This window comes from Rosa rugosa, chromosome 4 (genome assembly GCF_958449725.1).
Source record: "Rosa rugosa chromosome 4, drRosRugo1.1, whole genome shotgun sequence".
In the NCBI taxonomy this organism is placed as follows: domain Eukaryota; kingdom Viridiplantae; phylum Streptophyta; class Magnoliopsida; order Rosales; family Rosaceae; genus Rosa; species Rosa rugosa.
Genome location: NC_084823.1, coordinates 3,574,134 through 3,586,941, shown reverse-complemented (window position 1 = coordinate 3,586,941; position 12,808 = coordinate 3,574,134). Strand labels below are relative to the sequence as shown.

The window sequence follows — 12,808 nt, the reverse complement described above, 5'->3', positions numbered from 1 at the left end:
GACCTCGCCGGAGAGGAGAGAGAGAGAATGATTGTTGACTTTTTATTCTAGTGGCATTTATGTAAATATGTTGGTTTTTATATCCAAAATATAACACCATTTTTAATCTAGTGGCCTTATGAGGGAAAAAATTAGTTGGTGGCCTTATGGCTAAAAAAACATTCAAAGATGCACTTATATGTAATTAACTCTAAAACATATATCCAGAACATTATATACTACATCCAGAACGATCGACACGCCACTGCATATATAAGAGCACATGCACCATTGTACTTGTTTGGCTCCAAAACCAGTTGGCTTGCAAACTGTCTCTTTTGAGAGTGTGCGCAGGCGTGCCAGCACCGTGGGGTGCAGTCGTCGGGGTAGTCCCTTGACCTGACTTCTTCTTCAAGCGTTGTGGACGAGGAGAGCACCAACCTCGTCACAAGGTTCTTCTCTAGCCTTCCGGAAAAGGACTTTTTGCCTTACTGGGTAAGGGCTTTGGTTGTGGTCTCTTGCGTTCACCGAATCAATACTTAGTGTTGTAGACTAAGCAGAGCAATCACTGGGAAGTTGGGAGAAGCATGGGTTTGCTAAAGCGTGACTTTAGCTTCGCTGGGTTGCGAGGGCGTTACCCTTGCTTCGCTGGTAGTATCGGTGACAGTAGCACTAGCAGTCGGCTCCTGGGGAGACTAGGACTGAAAGTACGATCACCGGGTTGATCTGGTGATGCTGACAGTCGGCTCCTGGGGAGACTAGGACTGGCGCGCGGTCACCGGGTTTCAACGAGGTTGAAGGTTTGCTCCGGGAAGGCTTTGTAATCGCTAGGATTGATTGATTTGAGAGACGTCCGTGATTCGTCCTTGAAACCTGGTATATATACACCTAGGGTTTCGACTGTTCCTTGCTATGGAAGGATTATTGATTGAAGTTTCCTATTCAATCTTTGCTACTCGACTCCAATAAGGATTCGTTTTCCTTATGGATCACGGAATGGGCGAAACTGTAACTCAAACCCAAGCAAGCTTATTTTTGGGCCGCAGGTATCGGCCCGCCGCGCTAAACCCACTAAAGGATATCGCCAAAATTACTTTTGGGCTCAAACAGTACTCATTGCCAAACCAGTTGGAGAGATGGAGTTTTGGTGATGCAATGGCAATTTATTGCCTGACTGATTTACCCCAGGCAAATGGGTGACTGATTCTTGCCCATCCAATTTTCATGGGCTCCACATATTTGGTTGGCACCAATGGGCAATGGCAACCATTATATAACCGTCATTTAATTTCAGCTGTTGGATCTTCAATCCAACGGGTATAATTAAATAGCAATGATAATTTTTTTTTCTTCTGTTAAATTTAATTTTTCTATAAATAATCGTTCTTTCCCTTTAGTTGCTCACACTAAATGAAAATTGATCGATAATCTTATCAATTGTCATCAAATTTTTTTTTTTTTTTATGATAACGATTTCTATGTTTGATATAGAATTTAATTTGTTAAAAAAATAATTTTTTAAATTAATATTGTATGATTAATCTTATTATTAATTAATTAATCAATCAAATTATATGTTTAACATTATTTTGTGAATTAATATTTTTTTTTTAGTCAACCAATCAATTCTCATTCAACTCAAGCCAAAATGGCACGGATACATATCTTTCCTTGTCAAACTTTATGAGCAAGTCTAGAACGTGGCATGTTAACACCACTCATTAGACAACCAGTGCTCACTTATTAAAAGCGGGCTTATGAACTATTGAAAAAAAAAAAAGTAAATAAGCTAAGTCCACAAAAATGAAAAAACTTTAGTTTTCTTCGGCCCGTCAGCTAGGTCTAGGAGGCTTTATAAGATATGATATCTCAATCCTCCTGGATTCTAAATACGAAATCCAAGAAGTAATATTAGTATGGTCCAACCTTGAGCACATATCTGAACAACTGCTTTAGAGACACAAGACCTAATTGATTTGGGCACCCCTCCTTCCTCTTTGACAATTGCATATCGAACCCGGGCGTCAATCCGCATTTAACCCAAACTGTGATGGGCACCCAAATTGATTTGGACACCCAAAAGCAAGGCGGCACCCAAATTGATTTGGACACCCAAAAGCAAGGAGCCTATTGCCGCCACAACATGGAGAGGCTTGTGGATCTGCCATGTTGGACGGACCTTCTCTCCTGCAGATCGGAGTGCAGCAGCATCAGAACAAGCCCGGAGCGTCCAGGGCCTATCGTTGCCTATGCTACTGCCATCGCAGACAGGATCGCGCTGCCCGTCGCCGCTCGTCTCTCCAGGCCTATCGCCGCCGTTCCCTCAGTCATGATCAGACCACCTGCAATCGACTGCCGCATCCAGTTCGAACCAAACCTTGCCAGAAAATTTAGCTCCTCACAGGCCTTGAGTCGCTTCCGACCTGGTCGTACCCCATCCGGATCTTCTGCTAACAGCCAATTCGAGAGACCATCCCACTCTCTGCTCCAAGTTTACTTCGGTGAGTCTCCGTAGAAAGCCAAACCGAATGAAAATTCGTCGAACAAAAACGACGTTGGATTGCCGCAAGAAGACAGCGAGAGGCAGAGATAAACGGTCTGCTTAGTGTTGGCGTCGTACACCATTAATATACACACCAACGAGAAGAGCTTTACAATCGAAGAGTTATTTATTCCATTTCTGCTCGATGAAAATAAAAGACCTTTTACAGAAATGGAGAAATGAAACCCAAAACCTGCGACAGAGAAGCCAAGAAGAAACAAAACTGGATATAACTTTTTCTTTTTTTGGATATTTGGTGGATCAATCTCGCTGAATATAAAAACCCAGAGGCCAGAGTAAACCCCAATATACCAGAGGCATGAACTTTCTCGGCCTCAGCTAAATATAGTTGTAAATACAGTTGATAAAGAGACCTTGGCAAAATATACACCTTCATCTTCCCATGACTGATGGACTTGAACTAGAACACTATTTCTTGACAGGGATTATAGTGCCTCTTATTGAACTCCAATACACTACCATATCGGCAACCCCAACAAACAAAGCTTCAGAGTCGGGGCCGAAGGATATTCCGGCAATCTCACCAAACAGATCAATCTCGTCCCTTTGCATATCCGGACTGGGTATCAATGATGTGAACAAAGTCTGCTGACTCAGCCATGGCCATAAAACGACCACCAGAGGTTAATTTATAGCTCTTATTGCTCCCATTCTTCCCTTCAATACAGCTAGGGACTCTGACAGGTTCCTTATGTCCCATAGCCTGCAAGTAGTGTCTCGGTTCCCGGTAGCCAAGATCCGTCCATCCGGGTGCCAAGCTGAAGAAAAGCAATAGTCTAAGTGCGCTTTGAGGCCACCGACAGCCTACATAAAGTAGGAAATATATCAGAAATCTGCACATTGTCTGCATCAAACAAATTATATAGGCAGAGAAATAGTGATGCGACTTACTTTTCCAGACTGAGCATCAGCAATAAAACAGTCTGCACTATCACCAAGCGAGCAGCTTACCATTGGGACTAACAGAGGTGTTCTGCCAATAAATAATGAAGCCAACATTAAGCGAAATGGTAAAGAATAAAAAAAAATAAATAAATAAAAGGTTTCTATAGGGTACTCACATTTACAGACCACTCAAAGGAGAAGCGATTGAAGCAAGCGAACTTTTCGATGTCAAAAACAACTTGAGCATCATTATTTGCAGTCATTACCCTCATTGAGCCACTACACAGAGCATTCAGTCAAATTAAGTCAAGTCGAGCAACCTGCAACATTTCCTGGAGGAGAACTTACGTTGGGTTTCGGAAAATATCCACTGAATTAGTGATGGCATTCTCATCTGTTGTTAGTTTTGAGCAGAAAGCAACTCCAGGTTGTTTCATGTGCTGCTCCAAAAAAATTGAAAAATGAGAAATGTGAAAGAAATATACAACTGATTCAGTAGTCAGCAAAGAAACATTTGTCATAACACCGGCCTAGCTTGCAGATTAGTTCACCTTGGAAGCCCCCAGCAACCAACAAATTGTCCTTGACAGCCATAGTGCTTATCTGCACTCTAGAGAGTGGTTGTGCCACCAAAAAATACCTTATACAGAAATGGAGAAACAAAACTCAAAACCTGCGACTTGCATCGACTGAGAAGCCAAGAAGAAACAAAACTGGAAACAATTTTTTCTTTTTTTGAATACTTGGTGGATCAATCTCGCTGAATATAATAACGCAGAGTAAACCCCAAATATACCAGAGGATGAACTTCCTCTTCCTCAGCTAAATATAGCTGTAAATACAGTTGATAAAGAGACCTTAGCCAAATATACACCTTCATCTTCCCATGACTGATGATGGACATGAAATAGAAGACTATTTCTTGATAGGGATTATAGTGCCACTTATTGAACTCCAATACACTACCATATGTGCGATCAGCAACCCCAACAAACAAAGCTTCAGAGTCGGGGCTGAAGGATATTCCGGCAATCTCACCAAACAGATCAAACAGAGTGGGCCATTTTTTCTGTGTTGATGCATACCCCAGAACCCACAACGAGAAAATAATTACTAGCAAATAAAAGAGCAATGCCATTTTACTAAGCACCACAAGAATGAAGTGAACAACTAAGCACCCTGAACCTAGAGATCAGTAGACCACAAGAATCCCAACCAAAAAAAATAAAAATAAGAGTCAATTAAATGTGACTCCAAAGTTTGGAAGCTTCATATATAGTTGACAAAAAACTTAAACTTGGATGGACGGAGAGAGAGTAAGACTCAATTCTACTGCCCTGAAAGATAACTTATGCATCGGAATCTCGATGGCTGTACAGGAATGCATTTTATCAGAGACATGCAAGACTGCAGATATCTAAATTAGAGGGTCTATAAACTTTGGGGGTTGTAATGAAAACTTCATCCGATCAAAGGTATGTGCCTCCAACCGTGAAGTGCAATTGATGCAAAGCCATAACAGTTAAGTGCAATTGATGCAAAGCCACAACATGATCACTCTCCACGCCTCCCGATTAGTTTATAAGACCTGCAAAACTACCAAACTACTGATATACATAGAACTAAAGCAAGGAGCAGCTATATACTAAGGTTATGACTGTGTATTTGTATCTAGCAGCAAGGCAAGAAAATCAAGAGAAATCTAAAATAAAAAATTTTGCGAACAACATGCCATCTATATCAATTATATGACACATGCAACACCCTTCATATGAACTACATGCAAGGACTTACATAATGCAAAGTGAAGGCATGCACTTCATATGAAACATCACAAAACTTGCTTACAAATTGAATGCAAGGACTTGTACAATACAAATTGGGTAAGAAGATGAAGGTATGCATTGTGCACCATTACATACGAATGAAATTTTGAAAAATGAAATGGGACATCACAAAGATCCTATCCGTTTAATTCCAACAAAATCAAAAACTAATTTTCTTCAAAATCATTTCAAACAGTTATGAGAACCAAGATCATGATCTCTACCTGAAAATGCACAATTGTCGACTTCACAAGCCTTGTGTTGTATTGAAAGTCATAGAAACTCTTCCCCTTCTCCACTTGCAAGCACTCCTATAAGATTAACATTCACAAAAGTTACTATACTAACAAAAACAATTGATCCAGCTGAATCAAGGCACTCATAAGATGCTGAAAATCAAGGCCACTCATAAGATCAATAGGTATACCTTCTCGAGGTCTTGACGAGGCCGACTGAGGCTCTCATAGTTCTTATACTGCTTCAATCTTGCCTCACGTTACTTATCTCTGGTGAAATTAAGCCTCTCCCATGGTATTCCCAGTATGTCTTTTCCATTTCTAGCTTCCAAAGCCGAAGTATCACTCTTCACCTTGCTCTGTAACTCCCACACATCACTCAGCTCAGATCATTTTCTCAAAATCAAGTAAATCCAGTACATGAAAACTGAAGAGAAACAGAGAGGCTTACCGAATTAAGGTCGTCGTCGTCGTCGTCTACGACCTCGAGGCTTCGCCGGGGCTGGTTATCAGCAAAAGCGTCGTTATCTTCCTCAAACTCAACGACGTCGCCGTAGTAGTCGAGGTCATCGTTCTGGAAATACGCCATTGAAACCTAGACACAAAAACCTTCCAATTTCTCAAAAATTCACATTACAAAATACACAATAACTGAGATTTCACAGTGAATCAGAATCAAATTTACCTGGAAATGGAGGAGCAATGGAGCTGATTAGGTCGGAAGTGTGTGGAAGCAAATAGAAAAGGGAGTTCTTTTGGAGGAAGCAAAGGAATCGGAGGATGGCGATGTAGAAAAGTGAAAGGAGGGAGAAGAATCCAGAGAGCAAGAATTGGATTATGCCGAAGAAAAGTGAGGACGGCGGAACAGAAGCGCACATTGTTGATTCAAAATTCACGAGGCAGTAAAACCATTAGAAGCAAGCAATTCACCGCATGTTATCATAGATATTGGATCTGACAAATGCAGTCTTTTAGTTGAGAGGTGTTGAGAAACTTGCTTCATTGTTGGACGAGATTGAGGACTGGAATTCAGGCACGCAAATGCTACCTTCACAACAGAGACAACTTCTCCTGCAACTTCTCCTGTAGGAGGGGGAATGCGTTGGTCCAAAACATCTACAAGTGGCATTTGATGGGCTGGTAATGCAGCTGATGATGATGATGCCGATGACGACGATAAAGATGAGTAAAAATCTCCTGGATGCCTTCCCATGACTATTTCCAGTGTCACCACTCCAAAGCTATAAACATCGCATTTCTCGTTCACTTGCATCGTGTAAGCTAGCTCTGCTTAGAGAAAAACTCATAACAAAGGGAAATTTATTTAGTTATTAAAAGAGAAAATCGTCCAAACAGTGTCTGAACTTTTCCAGACTATTAATTTTCATACCTGTATTTTGAAAAATATCAAAATGGTACCTGACGATTTGAGTCTGACCCAATATTCATACCTAGAAACAGTAAAAACGTTAACTCCATTAACTTTTGAAGGGTATTTTTGTCCCTTCACTATTCATCTTCTTCCTGGTTCGTGTTCTTCCTCTTCTTCCTCTCCGACATCAAATCCTCCTCATCAAATCCAAATCCAAACTCCAACTCGACACAGCCTCTTTCAGAATCCCAACTCAAATCCTTAGTTCTCAGCCGCTACACTCGCGGCAAATTCACCAACCTCCTCCAAAACGTCGTCGCTTTGCCCGCTGTTCTCCTCACCGCCTGCCAAAACCTCACCACCCCTCAAACCCAGAATAGCCTCCGCCTCTCCCTTCCCGACTCGGTCTCGAAGCGGTTCTCAATTCACGAGTGTAGCGGCTGAGAACTAACTAACCGGCCAGCATCAAAAGATTTACCGGCACCCTATTGAAATCGGTAACATATATATAGAACACCATTTCAAAGCAGGAAACTAGTTGAAATTTATTACCGGTGGTAGTAAGTTAGTTAGTTACCTTTGAAATTTTTGAAAGCGTTACTTGCAGCCCAGTCCATCCTTTTATTTACTGTTACTGTTCCAGCCTAGGAATCTCCGTTCACATTTTCCGGGAAACCAAAACTGAAATTCATAAGAAACAAAAATCGAAGAAGAAGAAAAGGGTTTGGTTGAAAGGAATGGAATGACAGTGGCTGAGTCAGTTGCTAGGAAAGAAGAGGGAAAGAAATGGAGAGAGAGAGAGAGAGAGAGAGGTGGAAGCTGTAATCGGATCGGCGCGAATAGTGAGCCGGATCGGAGCCGGATCGAAGAAAGAGGAGGCGGGTGTGGACTGTGGAGTGGGGATGGAGCTAGCTGAACTTGGAATTTGGAGTCTGGGTTTTTTTTTTTGGAGTTTGGAGCAGAGCCGCGCGCGAGCGACGCCTCTGAGCTAATCTGACTCAGTCACTCGCTCACTACAAGGGGATTAGATCTAGAAACTAGAAAGAAAAGGGAACAAGCTTAAACTAAAGTAAACGCTGAGATTCGAACAGAGAGAGAGAGAGAACTAAGGATTTGAGTTGGGATTTGGGTTGTGAATTTGCCGCGAGTGTAGCGGCTGAGAACTAAGGATTTGAGTTGGGATTCTGAAAGAGGCTGTGTCGAGTTGGAGTTTGGATTTGGATTTGGATTTGATGAGGAGGATTTGATGTCGGAGAGGAAGAAGAGGAAGAACACGAACCAGGAAGAAGATGAATAGTGAAGGGACAAAAATACCCTTCAAAAGTTAATGGAGTTAACGTTTTTACTGTTTCTAGGTATGAATATTGGGTCGGACTCAAATCGTCAGGTACCATTTTGATATTTTTCAAAATACAGGTATGAAAATTAATAGTCTGGAAAAGTTCAGACACTGTTTGGACGATTTTCCCTTATTAAAAACTAGTTTTCCAATTCATAAAGCATTTAGTTATAAACCAAGAGCATGAGGATCTCCTTAAACTTGAAAAATGAGGATGTATTTTTATAATCAAATCCACTCATTCTCTAGATACCTACACACATATGAATCTTACAAAAAAAATTAGCTAAATCAAAAAATGTTTAACCATTTGATTAGCGCAATGTTTGTTTTAATTTAATCTAACAGACTACATTTGTTTACACAATTTTCAGTGACCAAATGATTATGAATTTGGTTGATTTTTTGTAGACACACTGACATAGAAATGTAAATGATCAACGGTTGAAATTATTTGATTATGTCATATCCTAGTGTAAAATAGTAGAAATCTTCAAATTTTTAAAATAAGGAGTTCATCTCTTAATCCTCCGTATATACACACACACCACACACACATGAGACCAGCATTCAATCATTTAATAGAGTAACGAAGTCAACAATTAAAAGTATCGGTTATTACAGAAACACTGCCCTATAAAACACACACCATACAAGACCAAGGAAAAAGATTTGGACAGTTGATTCTGAAAATTTTATTAAACAAACTAAAATGTTGCAAGAAGAAAAATTAAATAAGAGAATCATTTGATTGAGTCTACAGGGGGATATGCCTAATAAGATAAACCATAAAAAGGTCTAAAACTAAATGAACAGAAAACAACAAGGTTACCTGGTGCCACATATCCATATGTGCCTGCATGGGCAGTCCAATTAGCTGAGTCCGGGTTTAAGAACTTTGCAGTGCCAAAGTCCGAAACAGAGGCCTCATATTTAGAGTCCAGCAATATGTTCTTGCTCGATATGTCACGATGGACAATTAGTGGCAAGCAATCGTGGTGCATGTAACACAATGCATGAGCTACACCTTTCACAATATTCACTCTTTTTCTCCACCCAAATTCTTTAACTTCATCATCTTTGCTCAACATAGTGGCCAGTCTACCTCTTTCAAGATACTCATACACCAAAAGGGAATGTCGCTTGTGTGAACAGAAACCATAAAGCTTTACAATGTTTCGGTGTCGAATCTCAGTTAGTGCCCTTATTTCATTCAAGAATTCATTCTGAATATTATTCTCATCATTGCACAAAGGATGAAGTTTCTTCACTGCAACTATGTTGTTAGATGAGAGACTGGCTATGTAAACACTTCCATGTCCTCCGTTCCCAATGCAATACATGGAATCAAAATCTTTTGTTGCCCTTACGATTTCCTCGTACATTGACTTGCCATCAAAATTTATTACTGAAAACAAAATCTCCTTATGCATGTTCTTTTGGTTCATGTGTTGATCTTTCTTTTTTCTTTTTGCTAGAAAAGCAAATAAAAAGACAAGTGCAAGTGCAAGTGCAAGTGCTCGCAACAAAGGAAACGTTATTAGAAATCCCAATATGTGGTCGTTTGAGATATTGCAGGCTTGCAAAAATCGTGCGTTGCCACACAAGCCCTTGTTCCCTAGCAATGCTTCTCGAGGAGCAAATTGAAATGCTTTGTTGTTGGGAAGTGGACCTTCCAAGTCATTGTAGGATATGTCTACATACGATAACCAGCGCATGTCTTCAAAACTTGTTGGAATGAAACCAGAAAGATTGTTGTGGGATATATTAAGTATCTCCAGACTCTGCATGTTGCTAATATCTAATGGTATCTGACCTTCAAGTGTGTTAAAACTCAAATCTAGTTTGGACAGATGAATTAACTTCCCCAACTGAAATGGAATTGCTTGACTGAATTTGTTGTTGCTCAAATTCAAGTAACTTAACTTGAGAAAGTCACCTACAAAGCTTGGAATTGAATCATTGAATTTGTTTGCTGATAGATCAAGATATTCTAGATCAGCCAATGATTTAAACTCTGAAGGGACACCACCTGAAAGTTGATTGCCATCCATCATTAGCTTCACCAGTGAAGTCAAGCTCCCAAACTCTTTCGGAATCATCCCGACCAAATGATTTGATGAAAGATCCAGCTCTTGAATTTGGGTTGCGGTACTAATCTCAGCTGGTATAGAACCAGTAAGTTTATTTCCCGCAATTCGTAGGGATGTTAATTTTGGGCACAATCCCCAATTTGGTGAGATTTCACCATAAAGTTGATTGTTGCTCAAATCTATAAAATTCAGACTAGGATAAACACCAAAATCTTCAGATATGTTGCCTGTCAATTGGTTCTTGTCAAGACGCACTCTGAATAAGCTTGTGCAGGTTTTTAAGCTTTTTGGAATTGGGCCAATTAGATGGTTGGTGTCTGCCGTAAACTTTCTAAGCGATCCAGCTCGGCAAATGTTGTGCGGCAAATAGCCGGAAAATTGGTTTGTATCTAATTCCAATTCGATCAATTTCTGGATATTTCCTAGCGTTGGAGGGATGGACCCAGAAAGTTGGTTGTCACGGAGGTATAAAAATTTCAAGTTATGCAAGTCACTTAATGTTGTCGGAATGGTTCCGGAAAGGTTATTTGAATTGAGATAAAGATCGGTAAGGTTGGTCAAATTACCCAATGTTAGCAGAATTGAACCACTAAGTTGATTGAAGCTCAAGTCTAGATCCACCAATGATTTCAGGTTTCCTATCTCCATGGGAATAGTGCTGGAAAGATTATTTGAATAGAGATGGAGAGTGGTAAGGTTCATAAGATCACCCAATGTTGTTGGAATTGAACCATAGAGTTGATTTAAACTCATATCTAGATTTACCAATGATTTTAGGTTCCCTATCTCCATAGGAATAGTGCTAGAAAGATAATTTGAATAGAGATAGAGACTCGTAAGGTTGGTCAGATCACCTAATGCTGGCGGAATTGAACCACTGAGTTGATTGGTGCTCAATGACAGATCCACCAATGATTTCAGGTTTCCTATCTCCATAGGAATAGTTCCAGAAAGGTTATTGGAATCGAGAGAGAGAATGGTAAGGTTGGTCAGATCACCCAATGTTGGCGGAATTGAACCATTGAGTTGATTTATGCTCAACTGTAGACCCACCAGAGACTTCAAGTTCCCTATCTTGGCGGGAATTATGTTTGAAAGATTATTGGTATGGAGATACAAAACACTAAGATTTCTTAGAAGACAAATTTCTGGCGGGATTCTCCCAGACAATTGATTAGCAGAGAGATCAAGAAGAATGAGTTTTGAGAGGGAACTGATTTGAGGTTGTTAAACAGCGACAAGCGTGGCCCGTGGCCCACCATTGTACCGATACTGTCCCAACTTAACCACCCGATAGGTGTTGGGTTTTAATCACAAAAGGCCTCGGTACAATTAGGTAAGAGCCACCCACTTATAAGTTATATTTTATTTGTCACTTTTCCAATGTGGGATCTTTCCTCTCCAACACGCCCCCTCGCGTGCAACCTAACTCTAGGTCTGCACGTGAAATTAATTAATCCAATTTCCACATTGAAAATTGTGACACAAGTCTCATATTGGAGACTTGGTCGATACAATCCAAGGCCCACATTGGACACTTGGTAATTTCGATGGCAATACAGGGAACCCCAATTTGGGCTCATGATACGTGCCTACGTGGAGACGCAATTGGAGAAGGACCCGCTTTGATACCATGTTAAACAGCGACAAGCGTGGCCCGTGGCCCACCATTGTACCGATACTGTCCCAACTTAACCACCCGATAGGTGTTGGGTTTTAATCACAAAAGGCCTCGGTACAATTAGGTAAGAGCCACCCACTTATAAGTTATATTTTATTTGTCACTTTTCCAATGTGGGATCTTTCCTCTCCAACAGAGGTGGGATGGCACCAAATAGTTCATTCGTGCTAAGATCAAGGTATTCAAGATTAGGGAAGGACAAGAAAGAAAAATTATGTAACGTACCTTGTACACCAGAATAAGCAAGGGTTATGTTGCTGACACTTCCTGCAGCATTACATGAAATACCGGTCCAAAAGCAAGGGCTTCTTCCGTTTGCTTTAGGATTATGGGAAGAAATATTGGTGGCATTATTAGTACCGGGAAGATACATCCATGAGTTGATAAGCTGGGTTTGATTTTGTAAGCTGGCTTTCCATTTCAGGAGGGCTTCCGCTTCAGTAGTTGAACTGGCGGAAGTAAAAGCAAAGTTGTTTTGTGATGAAAGTAGATGAACATACAAGAAAATAAGGCAATAATAAGATCTCATGGTTGTCGTTTTGTTTTTCTGTACACTTAGTGAGGTTTGGCTATCTATTTATAGTGCCTTGGTCTCGTGTTCCACATTAATCGACTACGGTTTCAAGTCTTTCAAGAATCTGCTTTTTCTTTTTCACTTCTCTTTTGTTTTAACTAATTGGTGTTATATATTCTCAAAAAAAAAAAAAAAAAAAAAACTAATTGGTGTTATAAGTCTTCAAATGAGCGTGTGGAGTTTTCTGTTTATATATCCACATGAAAAGTCGGTTGACGCGTAACGTGCAGTTGGTTTTCTGTTGGTTTTGTAGCTCATGT

At 40.3% G+C, this 12,808-nt stretch overlaps 1 protein-coding gene and 1 pseudogene across 1 annotated transcript; both read right to left on the bottom strand.

Annotated features, from left to right (window-relative positions):
- Positions 1-2,735: 2,735 nt before the first annotated feature.
- Positions 2,736-6,375, bottom strand: LOC133745145 (uncharacterized; annotated as a pseudogene).
- A 2,598-nt stretch (positions 6,376-8,973) lies between these two features.
- LOC133744180 (MDIS1-interacting receptor like kinase 2-like) lies at positions 8,974-11,229 on the bottom strand. The gene has a single exon (XM_062172324.1). The coding sequence runs from the start codon at positions 11,227-11,229 to the stop codon at positions 8,974-8,976; it is 2,256 nt and encodes a 751-aa protein (XP_062028308.1).
- Positions 11,230-12,808: the final 1,579 nt, after the last annotated feature.

Coding starts and splice junctions, on each gene's coding strand:
- LOC133744180 (XM_062172324.1), bottom strand. CDS start 11,229: ATGGAGATAGGAAACCTGAAATCATTGGTGGATCTGTCATTGAGCACC.